The sequence below is a fragment of the Pteropus vampyrus genome, unplaced genomic scaffold, assembly GCF_000151845.1.
Source record: "Pteropus vampyrus isolate Shadow unplaced genomic scaffold, Pvam_2.0 Scaffold70, whole genome shotgun sequence".
NCBI lineage: Eukaryota > Metazoa > Chordata > Mammalia > Chiroptera > Pteropodidae > Pteropus > Pteropus vampyrus.
Genome location: NW_011888851.1, coordinates 1699250 through 1715368, shown reverse-complemented (window position 1 = coordinate 1715368; position 16119 = coordinate 1699250). Strand labels below are relative to the sequence as shown.

The 16119-nt window shown below is 31.0% G+C and overlaps 1 protein-coding gene and 1 pseudogene across 14 annotated transcripts in view; one reads left to right on the top strand and one right to left on the bottom strand.

Annotated features, from left to right (window-relative positions):
* CEP290 (centrosomal protein 290) overlaps positions 1-16119 on the top strand; it is an 86931-nt gene that overhangs the window by 49795 nt on the left and 21017 nt on the right. For all 14 annotated transcript variants that reach the window (XM_011361743.2, XM_023531547.1, XM_023531546.1 and 11 more), the window contains 12 exons: positions 36-147; positions 791-1246; positions 2042-2206; positions 2815-2922; positions 3136-3270; positions 4419-4685; positions 5253-5360; positions 6026-6225; positions 9029-9242; positions 10174-10311; positions 11760-11981; positions 12329-12451. In XM_011361743.2, the coding sequence (XP_011360045.1) occupies positions 36-147; positions 791-1246; positions 2042-2206; positions 2815-2922; positions 3136-3270; positions 4419-4685; positions 5253-5360; positions 6026-6225; positions 9029-9242; positions 10174-10311; positions 11760-11981; positions 12329-12451 (2248 nt within the window). The remainder of the gene's footprint in view (positions 1-35; positions 148-790; positions 1247-2041; positions 2207-2814; positions 2923-3135; positions 3271-4418; positions 4686-5252; positions 5361-6025; positions 6226-9028; positions 9243-10173; positions 10312-11759; positions 11982-12328; positions 12452-16119) is intronic.
* LOC111740965 lies at positions 8362-8480 on the bottom strand (annotated as a pseudogene).

Sequence of the window (16119 nt, the reverse complement as noted above, 5' to 3'; positions counted from 1 at the left end):
CCTAATCATTTCTGAAATAACTTATCACTTCCTAGACTGAGAGAGATTTCTGACATTGCCAAAAGGCAAGTTGAAATTTTGAATGCACAACAGCAGTCCAGAGAAAAAGAAGTAGAGTCTATCAGAATGCAACTGTTAGACTATCAGGTATGGACAGTATTGGCTCATCTATATAGATTTTTTCTTTTTCCTAAATTCATATTAGATATTGATGATTTTATAGTTTTAATCAGAATACATCAAATAGAGGTTCCTGTTCTTGTTCATTGTAACCTGATTAGAAAAACTCTTCTATTTGAAATACCATTCATGATACAGAAAAGTATTTAAATGCCTACAAATGCATCGCACTGGCTGCTGATCAAACTTATGATAGTGAGGAGCAATACTAAGTCTTTCATAACAATATTTTGTCTTGTAGCTTTATATAGCTTTTTACAGAGTCTCATAAGTGTTTTTAGAATTTTTTTTTTAAAAAAAACATTGTCCATATTAGTATTATATCAATATTATTATTTACTTACAGAAGTTAAAAAAATGCAGTAATATTCCAACCGTTACTTAAATCCCAGATTTGGATTTTAAATATGTTTGGTTCTAAGTTTTGTATTTTTTTGTTTTGTGTTTTTATAATTCTCCGGTAATTTGTATTAAAGCAAGGTTAGATTTTTGTAGGATCTCATATAGCACACTTTTAAATTTTATTTAGTAAATTGTGATGTTAAATCCATGATCAGTTTCATTGGAGAAACGTGAAACTTACTACAGATATATATTTTTTTTGTATTAGGCACAGTCTGATGAAAAGGCACTAATAGCCAAGTTGCACCAACATCTTGTCTCTCTTCAAATTAGTGAGGCAACTGCTCTTGGTAAGTTGGAGTCAGTTACATCTAAATTGCAGAAGATGGAGGCCTATAATTTGCGCTTAGAACAGAAACTTGATGAAAAAGAACAGGCTCTCTATTATGCCCGTTTGGAGGGGAGAAACAGAGCAAAACATCTGCGCCAAACAATTCAGTCTTTGCGACGCCAGTTTAGTGGAGCATTACCCTTGGCACAACAGGAAAAGTTCTCTAAAACAATGATTCAGTTACAAAATGACAAGCTGAAGATAATGCAAGAAATGAAAAATTCTCAACAAGAACATAGAAATATGGAGAACAAAACGATGGAGATGGAATTAAAGTTAAAGGGGCTAGAAGAGTTAATAAGCACTTTAAAGGATGCCAGAGGAGCCCAAAAGGTAAGACGCTGATTTTTAAGTTCAGTATTTCCAAAAGAGTTAATAATAATTTTAAGTTCTTAATATGTGCCTATATGAAAGATGCTTAATATATGACCAAAATTCCAATTATTTATTAATTTAGACTTTATAAATTAGGAGTTTTGCCTATTTGAATATCTAGTTGTAAAAATAAAATGAGACTCTTCTAAGTAATGGTTTCAGTAAGAATTCTTAGATTGTATAATATTAAAGCATTTTAAATATTAGAAAAGTATGTATATTAAATACTAATTATAATTATTCTTAAATAGTACAGTGATTATCAGTTGACATCTACTCTTCCTAATTATTTGAAATTATTTACAAATAGTAGACCCACATTTATTTTTCAGTATAATTTTCACCCTTGTTAGAAGGTAAAATTAAATGAAAAATAATTATCTTGCAACTAAATTTTATTCTCTAGTCTAGAATTATTTAGGATTTCCATTTTTGAAGGTAAAACCAATGTTTCAGTTACATTCTTAGAGTAAATACCCAATAAACATGAAAATAAATGAATAAATGAAAGTGAATGTTAAGGATATTCACTCAAACATAATTCGAAGAATGTTTAATGTTAAGATACCATATATTTTTAGAAAATTTTATGGAAATTCTAAATAAACTACCATGTGGCTCAACCAAGGATAATTTTGTGTTATTTTATTATAGAATGTCCATTGATTTGAATTGAAATTATTAGGATCTGTGGAGAAATATGTTATTTACTTATGTAGCATTTATATTTGTATATGATTTATAAATCATTAGGTAATCAGTTGGCATGTGAAAATAGAAGAACTCCGTCTTCAAGAACTTAAACTAAATAGAGAATTAGTCAAAGATAAAGAAGAAATAAAATATTTGAATAATATAATTTCTGAATATGAGCATACAATCGGCAGTCTGGAGGAAGAAATTGTGCAGCAGAACAAGGTTTCATTTTATTTTTTCATGTTTTATTGTTAAGATTTTAAACATAAGAACATAATGGTGTATGAGTGACTACACCATTCTCCTAATTGAGTTTAGCTCACATTATTGTGGTATAAAATATTCTATATCTTATTTTATAAACCATCCTGAAAATGCATATTTATGTTGTAATAGTAATCTTAAAAGGAACAACATATGAGCACATTTATCTCCTCCCCTCATTAGTAAATATACAAGGTCCATGGTGAAGGGAGTTGGCTTTGTTCACTGGTATGTTTGCATTACCCAGAATAGTGCTTGGCACATAGTATATGTCATTAAATATGTTTTAAATGGATAGATGGATGGATAGATGAATGCGTAGTATGGATGGACTGAAATTCTGGCTCCACATTTGCCTGTCTCTGTGATCTTAGGCAAGTTACTTCACCTCTCTGAGTTTGCTTCCTTTTTCCAGAAAATATGAGTTTGCTTCCTTTTTCCAGAAACTATGAATAATAACTGACCTCAAAGGTTATGAAGATTAAATAAGAAAATGTATATAAAGTTTTCTGTTATTTGCTTGGTGAGTGTCTGTGTGTGTCGGACACAAAGCTGTCTTTTTTCAGTTTCATGAAGAAAGGCAAATGGCCTGGGATCAAAGGGAAGTTGAGCTGGAACGTCAACTAGACATTTTTGACCGTCAGCAAAATGAAATACTAAATGCAGCACAAAAGGTGTGAGTGATTAATCCTGTTTCCTGCTCTGTAACATGGCCTATAATGTTAACTGATAGAATTGTTTTCTAAAATCAGGTGGAATTTTAATTTGTTTTCTTTTTGTGTTTTAAATATGTGGGGTTTAACCATCTCTTGCCATATAGTTGCAAAAATTAATATTGTTTTTTTTCAATGCTACAACTGTTTTTTTTAACGCTATTTTTTAAATAGTTTGAAGAGGTTACAGGATCAATGCCAGACCCTAGTTTGCCCCTTCCAAATCAACTTGAGATTGCTCTAAGAAAAATTAAGGAGAATGTTCGAATAATCCTAGAAACACGGGCAACTTGCAAATCACTAGAAGAGGTAATTAGAAAAATTTGCGTTTTAATTAGTGTATTATTGGGTATGTAGAACTTTCTAAATGACATTTTTAATGAAGATGATGCATGCAATGATGAATCTGTTGGCAATTCCACTCTCCACTGCTACTCTCCCATAATATTTCCAATAAAGGACAACATATATGGCTAATTCAAATTCATTTTTTAATCACTACTTGGCATTTTGGGGCATACTGATCAGTAGTAGTGAGCATGAAAGAAAACAAAAAGAACATTTGATTATAGTTTTATGAGCAATATATTGCCTTCTGTATGATCAAGATTTTTCATCCTTATTTTTGTTTTATTTGAAGTCACGTTGTATTCTCTATGAAGGAATTTTAGTTAATTCCTTTTGTCAGTGGTTAAAGAGTTTGAAGGAGCGTTAGAAATTACTTCTTAGTTTAATCTAGGTCCTAAATTTGATTAATAGGTCATCTATTAATGTTTATTATACAGAAAATGATAAACTGAATATGATTTTTATTTTAATTTACATCCAAATGCATTAATTGTAAATACATGTACAAATAATTTTGCTAGTAAAATTGTATATTTTTAATCAACTGAGGAAACTTAGATTTTCTTTAGTAATTGTAAGATTTGTCATTTATGTGAATTGCCACTGATTACTTCATTTAAAATATCTGCCTTAATCTTATTGAAGAATCAATGTTATTTTCATAAACCACAGATTATATAATAGTCATTCATTGACTTGGGCCACTATAGTTTTAATTTTTGTACTCAGCTGACTTTTATGAATTTCTACTACTATGATAGCCAATGGACTGAAAAAAAAGGAAGATTTATTAATTTCCTTTCTAAATCTAGCACCGACACACATTTCTAGTTCTAAAACTACAAGATCTTTATAAAGTACCTTAAATTTCATTTTTATTAAAACAGTGAAGTTTCTAATGTGATAATCTTATAAATAAATAAAATATTTACAGATAACTGTTACATAGAAATGTAATCAATATATTCTTATTAAGTATTTGGCTATTATAAGTATGATGTGAAAAATAAAGAGAATCTTTTTAACTTATAACTAATCTAGAATTTAGGTGAAACATTTTTAGAAGAAAAAATATGCTTTAATAATTTATTATGATTTGATCATTTCAGAAGCTAAAAGAAAAAGAATCTGCTTTATGGTTAGCAGAGCAAAATATTCTGTCAAGAGACAAAGTAATCAATGAACTGAGGCTTCGATTGCCTGCCACTGCAGAACGAGAAAAGGTTATAGCTGAACTAAGCAGAAAAGAGCTAGAACCACAATCACATCACACATTGAAAATTGCTCAACAAACCATTGCAAACATGCAAGCAAGGTTAAATCAAAAGGAAGAAGTGTTAAAGAAGTATCAACATCTTCTGGAAAAAGCCAGAGAGGTATTTTATTATGTCTTGCTGTTCTATTTATCATGTTTTTTTTAGTCAGTTCAGCTCATTTCTTGCTTTCAAATGATTCTGTTTAGGAATTGTTAACTTTCACGTGGTTGGATTACATGTAAACTGGCAGTTTGTGTATGTGAATCTTTCTCTTGTAGACTCACTAAACCAGGAATAGCTGTCATGGTGAAACCATATGAAATCGAAAAATAGCAGTTGAGTTTATAGGTAAAGATCGAGGCAATACATTGGGATAAAATCTGTCACACTAATAATCAGATTTGCTAGAATTTGGGGTGGGGGAATCTACATTTAAAAATTTCCTATAAACAAGTTAAAGGTGATAGATATGTATTATTCTGATATTAAGATTAAATTATGATCTGAGGCTGGACTTAGCAACTTGAACATGTACTAGTGGAAATGCATACTGATGTAAATATATACATGCAGATAGTTTCCTTCTCTGTCTCATAGGGATTTTGGAAGATTAACAATTTTAAAAGATCTTTAGAATGTGAATTTAAATCATAATGTAAGATACAGTTTTGATTTTCCATAAAACAGGAGCAAAGAGAAATTGTTAAGAAACATGAGGAAGACCTTCATATTCTCCATCATAAATTAGAACTGCAGGCTGATAGTTCACTTAATAAATTCAAACAAACAGCTTGGGTAAGATTCTAAGAACTTTGTTGTATTCTTTATAGATTTTTGAGACCATATAATTGAAAATTTAGCTCTCATTTTTTTTTTTTTTTTTTTTGTGGTGAGGGGCAAGGGAGTAGAAGCCATCCTAGATTTTGTTGTCAGAATAATCTAAAAACATAGTTCTAATCATTCTTCTCCCTAGACTTACATCCTTCAGTATCTCACTGCTACCTACAAAATCATATTAATATTCTTTAGCCATGTACTCAAAGCCTTCCATGATCTGACTTTAGTCTTTTTTTTTCTTCTCCAAATTCTGCTTATTATAAGCTTACCTAAACCTGATTTTCATGTTCTGAATTCAGGTCATACTTGCCTCTTGATATTTGTTTTCTGTATTTATGAAATGATATATCTTTCATCTCCTAATATGCAAACCTTAGTATCCTTGAGCCTTAACTCATTAATTCAGTCTGCATTTGTTGATCCTCCACTACATGTATATACTTTGCCAGACACTGGAAATACAAAGAATATGATCTCTATCCTTGTTTTGTTTAAGATTTCATTGCCTATTAAATTTTAGATTAGATATTATTTTTCATTATTTGAGGAACCAAATTAAAATTATGGAATAAGTGTGGCATTGAGTTGTACATGTTCATGGCTAATTTATTTATATTTCATAGGATTTAATAAAACAGTCTCCTACTCCAGTTCCTACCAACAAGCATTTTATTCGTCTTGCTGAGATGGAACAGACACTAGCAGAACAAGACGACTCTCTCTCCTCGCTTTTGATCAAACTAAAAAAAGTATCTCAAGATTTAGAGAGACAAAAAGAAATCACTGAATTAAAGATCAAAGAATTTGAACATACCAAATTACGGTAAGTCTTAAAAATGTGTTATAAAAATATGCAAATGTAATAATGGTATAATGAAGATAAACGTAAGCATTTTCTATGTTGTGCATTGTTCTAAAAACTTTATGTACATTATCTTATTTTATCCTCTGGACGACTTATGACAGGTTATTATTCTCATTTTTCACAGAGGAAACTAGGCCATGGGAAGACTCAGTAATAACCATGGGAGGAGGTGGAAAGTCACAATTTGAATTGAGTCAATCTGACTTATGTGCCAAACCAGATTCTTGTCCAGAATCTTGTTTTTAACCTTGTTAAGCTTCCATTTCATCATCTGTAAAATGGAAATGACAGTACTTACCCTGGCTCTTTCAGGATAGTTATTTAAAAGCCAAGTTGATACTGTATATGAAAGTAATTTGAAAATTGTAAAGTAAAAAATAAATATAAAACTTTTGTTTATACATCTGTAACAGTTTCTGGCATACAATAAAGGTTCAATAAATATTCGTTGAATGAAAAATTAACTCTTTTTATTAACTACAGTGACAGTAGAGAGTTCACAGCATTCATTCTCTGTATTAGAAATTTTAAACATTGTTCAGCCAGTTTATCAGAATATAGATTTTAAACCTAAAATAGGTTTATAGTTATGTATTTTGCAGTCATTGTAGAACTATCTCTTTGCACCTCAATTTCTTATATAAAAAAATGAGAAAATTGAACTACTTGTAATTCTTTTCCAGTTCTGAAGCTCTTATTAGAACTTTTGATTCTTTATTCACTTATCTAAGATAACTGACAAAATTAACACTACTTTTGCTTTATTATGCTGACACTTAGAAATTAGTCTCTAAAAAAGAATCAGCAATAGCATGTGGTACTTTTTAAATCTAATTTTCTCCACTCATTAAATTTTATACATGTGATGTTATTTTTGATATAGTCTCTGTCATGTTTTAGAGTATAAAATTGCTTTTGCTTTTGAACCTAATTCCTTGTTGTAGAAAATAATCCTCTTTTGAAATTTTTATTATATATATATATATATATATATATATATGTATGTATGTATGTACGTATGTATTTTTGCCACATGAAATACTTGAGTAGTTGTTTTGTATTTTGCCATGTCATTTTAGTCTAAAATTATACTTTTATTCTATGTGCGCAAATTGGTATTGTCAATGTAAGAACATCCAAAACTGTAGGAAAATTTTGTGAGTTTATTAGAGTTTGAGCCAAACAGAAGATATGCCTGGAAGCAAAATCTCAACAGATAGAAAAATGCTTCAAAAGAATGAGTTTACATCTTCTTTTATGCATTTGGAATTAAGGAGAGGACAGCAGGGAAGATTATATGAAGGTGGTAGAAAGCAAGGCAGGGATTGGATTACAGGCTAATTAACAAGATTATGTGCTCTCTTGAAGGCGTCTGAAAGGCCTGTGAACTTAGACCACAAAAACAAGGGACAGAGATTACTTAAAGCCAAGATAAACTAAAGAAGTTATAAGCCTGGAGCTGTGATTGTCCATCATGAACTGCTTGGTTAGGAATTTATGATCAGATCACCCTGAGGTTACTTGAGGTTAGATTTATTATAGAGCCTCTTTTTTTGTCCCCAGTATGCATATTTTAATATGTTTTAGGCAATACAGATGTGTGTTTTCTTTAGTAAAACCTTAATTATCAGTTTGATGATTAAAGTGACAAGTTTTTTGCTATAAGCATCAAGTCTCAGTGTTTTAACTTTTGTTCATAGTTTAATACAATCTTCTCCGTCATAATTTATGATATGAATATCCATATCTATGACTTTATTAATGCAGTATCTAAATATACAGTAAACGATATAATTTAGAAAATCAGAAATGAGTGAAAAAGAGGGATAATTGAATTGACTAAGTCTGCTGATAGTATGTACTTCTCTATAGATATAGATATTAGTTATGGCTTATAATACTAGTGATTTTGGAACCATAAACAAATTAATAATACATGTGATTTCTGTGAAAGTTTACATTTTATCTTTGCAACATGGCAATATAGGACAGTGGTTCTTTTTTTTATTATTTTTTAGGCGAGGCAACCCTTGGATGACCTCACAGATTGCAAGGACCTTGTCAGTTTACAATCCCTCATTTTTTTATTTTTTACATCTATAGCACCTCGTCTTCTTAGGTGGTCTCCCATCCAAGTACTAACCAGGACTGACCCTCCTTAGCTTCCAAGATCAGACGGGATCAGGCTTGTCCAGGGTAGCATGGCCTTAGACAGGGCAGTGCTTCTTAACTGAGTTACCAAACCAGGAACATTTGGTAATTTCTGAAGACATTTTTGATTGTCACACCTAGGAGATGCTACTGGCATCAGTGGATAGAAGCAAGGGCTGCTGCTAAAAACATCTTACAATGCACAGGACAACTTTCCCCACCCTCACCCTCACCCCACACACAGAATTCTCCAGTCAAGTCAATAGTGCTATGGTTGAGAAACCCTGATTTAGAGGAAGCAGTCTCATCTTGTAGGGCACATAGTATTTAAAGTACTGTTTTGTTCATTTTCTGCATTATTTGTCTAGAGCCACAAAATTACTTAATGCAACTGTTAGCAAAAATAGTAATAGAACTAGAAGGAAAAAGTCTATTTTATGTTAAATTTAAGAGTAGTTAAGTGGGATAAAGAATTGTACTTTTTGATTTGGATCAAGACTTAGGTTGTAAGAATACTTAACGACCAAACATCTGCTCTTCAGATAACATTTGTATCAAAGTGTTAATTGCAGCAACTACTCTACTAAATACATATGTGTGCTTATATTAGGCTCCAAGAAAACCATGCAGACGAAGTGAAAAAAGTGAAAGCAGAAGTAGAGGATTTAAAGTGTCTTCTGGCCCAGTCACAAAAGGAGTCACAAAGTTTAAAATCTGAACTTCAGGCTCAAAAAGAAGCAAATTCAAGAGCTCCAACAACTACAATGAGAAATCTAGTAGAAAGGTTAAAGAGCCAATTAGCCCTTAAAGAGAAACAACAAAAAGTAAGTAACAACAGAAAATGATCAACATTCCGGAAGTATATGAAGTTGATCGCTTTTAGAGTAGACTTGTAAAAGAAGAGCTGCTGTCTGTTGTAGTGAGTAGTATGAGCCTTATCTTACTCTTAATCAGTCTTTTAAAATAATTTTTAAATAACCTTATTGTTAGTGTTTAGAATTCAGTTAAATTCAAATACAGTCCAATTTATCTTTTTATTTTGTCATCAGTCTTGACTATAGGACAAAAGGGGAAACTTATATTATATCCTCTTTTCTACTGAGCTTTTATGCTACTGGGCTGTTTTGAACAATTTGAATAGTGGAACAATTTTGAACAATTTAGGGATTAAGAGGGAGATATGACAGTGAGTAGGAAAGATTAAAGAAGAAAGTCACAATGATAGTTTTATGAGAAGGAATTGGTCAATAGATTAGACAATTTATTAGTTTTTGAAAATTTGGTATACCTCAGATTTGATATACTCAATTGTTTTAGAAGATGCTGTTGTTTTCTATGCTAGCTCATGAAATGTACTGGCAAATTTTAAGCCTTTTTTAGTCCTGTAATTTTCCTATTCAAATCAATTTCACATGGAAGTATGTACTGAGTAATTTAGGTAAATATCTAAACTTGGGTATTTGAAAACAAAACATACCTGGTTTTTGTAATACAAATTGCCTAATTCGATGCTGAGTTCCCAAAATTATTATCGTCAAGATTTTGAAATCTCATAATTAGGCAAGAATTGAGTTCAATTACTAAAAGAAATTCATTTGAAAAAGTTGGGTTCTTTGTGAATTGTGTTTGATTAAACACATGGTATTCTAGGAAAATAGTTGAAATTTAATAAGGCTTATTTATTTTTTGTATTACATATTACTCATATAAAATATTAATTTTTCAAAAAAAATGTATATATGTTGTAATTTTTAGGCACTTAGTCGAGCACTTTTAGAACTCCGGGCAGAAATGACAGCAGCAGCTGAAGAACGTATTATTTCTGCAACTTCTCAGAAAGAGGCAAATCTCAATGTTCAACAAATTGTTGATCGACATACTAAAGAACTAAAGGTGAAACATCAACACATTCATTAATATAAGAAAATTTTTGATAATTCCATTGGAAGAGAATCCACTCTTTTGGCGGGGGGGCGAAGCGGGGGACAATAGTGTCTCAATGTTCTACGCTGATAATAACCTTTATTTGCAGAGGATAGGCCATTATAGACTACTCTTCCTAACATAATTAAATTTAAGAAACATTTTACTTACGATTTTTACTTTTTATAGATAAGTGAGATAAGTGTGTAGAATGTTTTTTGTTTAGTTTTCTTTCTTTTGCCATATCAGAATTTTCTATCTAGTCTTTGCTAGTTCATGATCTGAATTAATTACCATTCCCTTTTTACTCCCTGAAATAGTTTATGGAAATTATATAGTCCTTGATATTTAATATATAGAGCTGCCTGGCTCTGCCTACCTCTGAAGTCTTTTTTTTTAAGTTATCGTATTTTGGCAGTGTATTTTATCATTTTCTTACACGATTGTTAGTGTTGGCAATTTAAACTTTTTTTCCAAAACATATATATTTCATAATGATTTTCAAATTCTAGGTAAAATGAAAAATCTTTTTACCTGTTGTTTTTGTTTGTAATTTTTATTTACTCTTGGTTAATTTGTATATGCCCTTCACTGCCATTTAACTGTATGAGGACTTGATTTTACTCAGATTTTTAAAAATCTCCCATTGTACCTATCAAAATTATGAATATAGTTGATGTTAAAAGTCCATTAAGTAATAAATATATAAATATAAAGGAATAATCTTTTGTTGATGTCTTTTTTAATACTTTTCTGTTTGCCTGAAATTCTCTTCTGAATTCGTCACATTCACGTTCTTTTTCTCAAAGCCTTTTCTGACTTCTCCAGGAAAGTTTGCTTTTCTTCTAATAGCATTATAATGCTAATTTCCTATTAGTGTTATTAGTAATACTTTTGGCCTGTAATAATTTATTCAGCAAAACATATATTATGTTGCCAGTATCTCCATCACTGTTACTGTATAGGACAGCTAGGAACTCCTTTCTGTATATACTTTTTTAGGTATACTGTCTAGTATTACAAGTTACCCTTTCATGCCTTGTCTTTACAAAGTAGATTCGAATCAGAGATTTTTACACTACTCTCACAGAGTTTAAAACATTATTGTATACATTGATATGTACTTGTTTCAGCCATAATGAAACATTTACTTATTTTATAAAATTTTGGTTCTTGGTGTTTGTTCAAGATGAACCACTTCAGACTGTTTTGTTTTATTTTTTTTTCCTCAAAGTAGACTTGGTTCATTGGAAATGAAGATGGAAAATATATGTAGTTTGTCATTTTTTTTTCTTGTGTACTTCAACATTTGGATTAAAACTTTCTTAAGTTTAATGGTATATTTTCATATTATATTGCTTTTATCATTGATACTTGGTGATGATTTATGAATTAAACGTTTCTTTATCTTATATCAGTCACAAATTGAAGATTTAAATGAAAATCTTTTAAAATTGAAAGAAGCTCTTAAAACAAGTAAAAACAGAGAAAATTCACTAACTGATAATTTGAATGACTTAACCAATGAACTACAAAGGAAACAAAAAGCCTATAATAAAATGCTTAGAGAGAAAGATGGAATCGATCAAGAGAATGATGAACTGAAAAGGCAAATTAAAAGACTAACCAGTGGATTACAGGTAATTTTATATTTAATTGTGGTCTCATGTCTTTGATTTATAGTATATAGATAGCAGTTGATTCCTACTTTTTAATTTTATATAATTTGTTGAAATTAGCTTTCACAACACCTTGATTAATGTAGCTAATTTCTTCAATGATCTCTATTATATTTGTAATTTTAGGGTAGCATATCTTACTAAAATGCAGAAGCAGCTTCCATGTTATATATCAGTAGTGTTTCCACTATACTTGGAAAGTATAGTAAGCTGTAAAGTCAGAAAATTTCTGTGAATGGCATATTTGTTGTGTATTTTGTTTGATACATTTTTACTTATAAAATGTTCAAATACATCTTATTTTTCAGGGCAGACCTCTGGTAGATAATAAACAAAGTTTAATTGAAGAACTCCAAAAGAAAATTAAAAAGCTGGAAAGTCAACTAGAAAGAAAGGTGGATGAGGTTGAAATAAAGCCTGTTAAAGAGAAGGTATGTGAAGAAACATACTCATATGGACTAAGTTAAATATGTAATCGATGAATAGCTAATATACTATATTAATTTGAGGACCTAATAACTATAAATGATGCTGGGTAAGGTACATAAGTCTAAGAGAAGTTTCTGTTCTTTAAGTATTTACTATACTTGTGGAGACACCTGTAATGTAACTCTCTTTTATTATTAAATTTATTGGGATTACAGTGGTTTATAAAATTATGTAGGTTTCAAGAGTCCAATTCAGTAATACATCATCTTTATATTGCATTGTGTGTTCACCACCCAAAATCAAATCTCCTTCTGTCACCATATATTTGATCCTCTTTGCCCTTATCTACCTCCCCTCTGTGCCCTCTTTCCCTATGGTAACCACTAAATTGTTGTCTGTATCTGTAAGTTTTTCTTTGTTTGTCTTATTCATTTATTGCTTTCAATTTTGTGTTTCACATATGAGTGAAATCATATGGTTCCCAGCCTTTTCTGTCTGACTTATTTCACTTAACATGATAATGTCAGATCCATCCATGTTGTCGCAAATGGCAGTATTTCATCTTTTCTTATAGCTGAGTAATAGTCCATTGTATATAAGTACCACAGCTTCTTTATCCATTTTGATAAAAGGACACCAGTTTCCATGTCTTGGCCACTGTGAATAATGCTACAGTGAACGTAAGAGTGCATATATCTTTATGGGTAGATGTTTTCAAATTTTTTGGGTAGATACCCAGAAGAGGGATTGCTGGGTCATATGGTAATTCTATTTCTTAATTTTTTGAGGAACTTCCATACTATTTTCCATAGTGTCTGTACCAATTTACATTCCCACCAGCAATGTGTAAGAGTTCCTTTTTCCCCACAACCTGTCCAACACTTGTTATTAGTTATTTTGTTGATAATAGCCATTCTTACAAATATGAGGTGATATCTCATTGTGGTTTTGATTTTCATTTCCCTTATAGCTAGTGAAGTGGAGCATCTCTTCATAGTCTGTTCGCCATTTTCATGTCTTCTTGAGAGAAGTGTCTGTTTGGGTCCTCTGCCCATTTTTTTTCATGTTTCTCACTGCCTCTGTAATTAGATTGTTTTTTTCTTGTTGAGTTGTATGAGTTCTTTATATATTTTGAATATTAGCCCCTTATAGAGGTGTTGTTTGCAAATATATTCTCTTGGTTGCTTCTTTGTCTTGTTGATGGTTTCTTTTGCTGTACAGAAGCTTTTTAGTTTGATATAGTTTAGTTTGATATATCCCATTCATTTATTTTTGCTTTTACTTCCCTTGCCTTTGAGGTCAAATTTAACAAATCTATTCTAAATTCAAAGTCCATGAGTTTAGTACCTATATTTTCTTCTATGCAGTTTATTGTTTCAGGTTTTATATTTAAGTCTTTGATCCATTTTGAGTTAATTTTGGTGTATGGTGACAGATAGCAATCTAGTTTCATTCTTTTGCAGGTGGCTTTCCAGTTTTTCCAGCAGCATTTATTGAAAGGCCTTTTTTTCCCTCCATTTTATGTTTTTGGCTTCTTTTTCAAAAATTATTTGCCCATGTATATGTGGGTTCAGTTCTGTCTCATCGGTCTGTGTGTCTGTTTTTCTTCCAGTGCCATGATATTTTGATTATTTTTGCTTTGTGTAGGATATTTTGAAAATGCAGTAAATTCGCAAGATACAAAATCAATATACAAAAATCCATTCTGTCCCAATATACTAACAATGACATCATATAGAAAATAGGTAATAAGGTTAAATGTTTTAACAATATATTACAAAAAAATGTTTTCCCTGTGAAAATTCATCAGTGTCAATATGATTTTGGTTAAGATGTTTGCATTAATATACATAGAACCACAGCATACTTGTTGTCAGAAGCTTCATTGGGAAAACTGCAAGATCACAATGTCTTTACTCTTCTAGATTGCTCTCTTTGCTGCCTCTATACTTGGGCAGATGTCTAATCCTTGGATACCGGTTCCTAACCTGACTCCTATCAGAATACATCAATAGCCGTGTAGCTTTGCCTGGACTCCTAACATCCGTGCTTCACTTATTTCTGCTTAAAATAGATAATACTGTTTGCATTGCCAGTTTCTCAAGATTATTTTCATAATGAAATATAATAATATGTGAAAGTCTTTTGTAAGCCATCATTTTGTAAGCCATCAAATCCATACCAGTGTGCAGTATCATTACTAACTAGAAAAAGAGAACACAGAGGGTTCCACTAATATTAAAATCTATATCCAAGAATCTAGTGAGAATATTCTTTCAGATTCCACAGTGCTGAGCACTTCTAATATATGAATGTTTTTATACCCGAAGAATGCTTTTGTATTGAAGTTTCAACACCTTTTTCTCTGTAAACAATGTTTGTAACCTATTTATATAACAAAACCCACCCTCATGCCTTGCAGTTCTATTTTCCTTATGCAGCTTTACTTTTCTCCATAGCACTTATCACTGTGTATCTGACATACTAGAGATTTACTTAGCTGTGTGTTCATCTTTTGGACTGTAAGCTTTGATGGCAGGAACTCTGCCTGTGTTATTTACTGTTGTGTCCTCAGCACCTAGAACAGTCCTTGGCACGTGGCAGATGCTGAATATTTGTTGAATGAATGAAAATTTTAAAATGTAATAACATTATTCTGAAACTGATGCATAAGAGGATATTGGTACAGAAAATAAGAAAAGAGAACTTTTCTCCCCATCCTCTCTCCTCCCCCTTTTCTCCCATCTAGAACAGACCCTTAGTCTTTGTCTTTGTTGTCTTTGTTGCTCTTGTTAATTTTTAAATTACTTCAGCTTTTTTCCCCTAAGTCCTTCAGAGAGTAGTGTCAGGTGGAGTAGGATTGCTTAATCCCTACAGAGCCTTGTATGCTGCAGAATTATTTACTCGCATACCTTATTCCTCCAACTGATATCTTCCTGGAGGTACACAAAATTTCTTGTATATATTTCAGAGAAAAAGAAGTTAATGACTATCAAACACTGAAGTTTTTACATGTTTTTAAAGGATATTTGTTAGCTGAACTAAATAAAAAGTAAAAAATTACCTAGTAGAAAAGATAATTTTGATAGGGCAACTTATCTTAGTTGGCATTTGACTTTAAGCTGGGTATTTGACTTTAAATTATGGTTTTTAACCCTTTCAGCCCCAGCATTCTTTTTTTATAGTAAATATAATATTTCATAATGTCCCCTTTACTATTCCAAATGAAAGTCATTGTTAATATAAATTAGTACCTACATGCATAATTTCAAAAATGACATTGTAAGTGCCCTAAATGAAATATAAAGGAGAAACATAAAAGGAAAATAATTTATAAAAATAATACATATGTTTTTCATATTTTAACATATAAATGCACTGGCATGACTACACATATGAAGTAGTCTTGTCTTTACACCTTTAGGTAATGGTAATGTGATTTCAGATCTACAAATATAGGCTGATACAAATGTATTCTATTGGCAGCTCATATGTCACAATGGGATTGCCATTTGTCATTTGATTTCCAAAATGGTAAACAATTGTTAGTACAGTTTTCAGCAAAATGATCTCTATAGACTTTCTTTATATATGGCTGTTGTTTCCTAGAAAATTTAGTATATATAGTAAAACCATTAAAATATTGCTTGGTGGAATGAAGATATAAGTT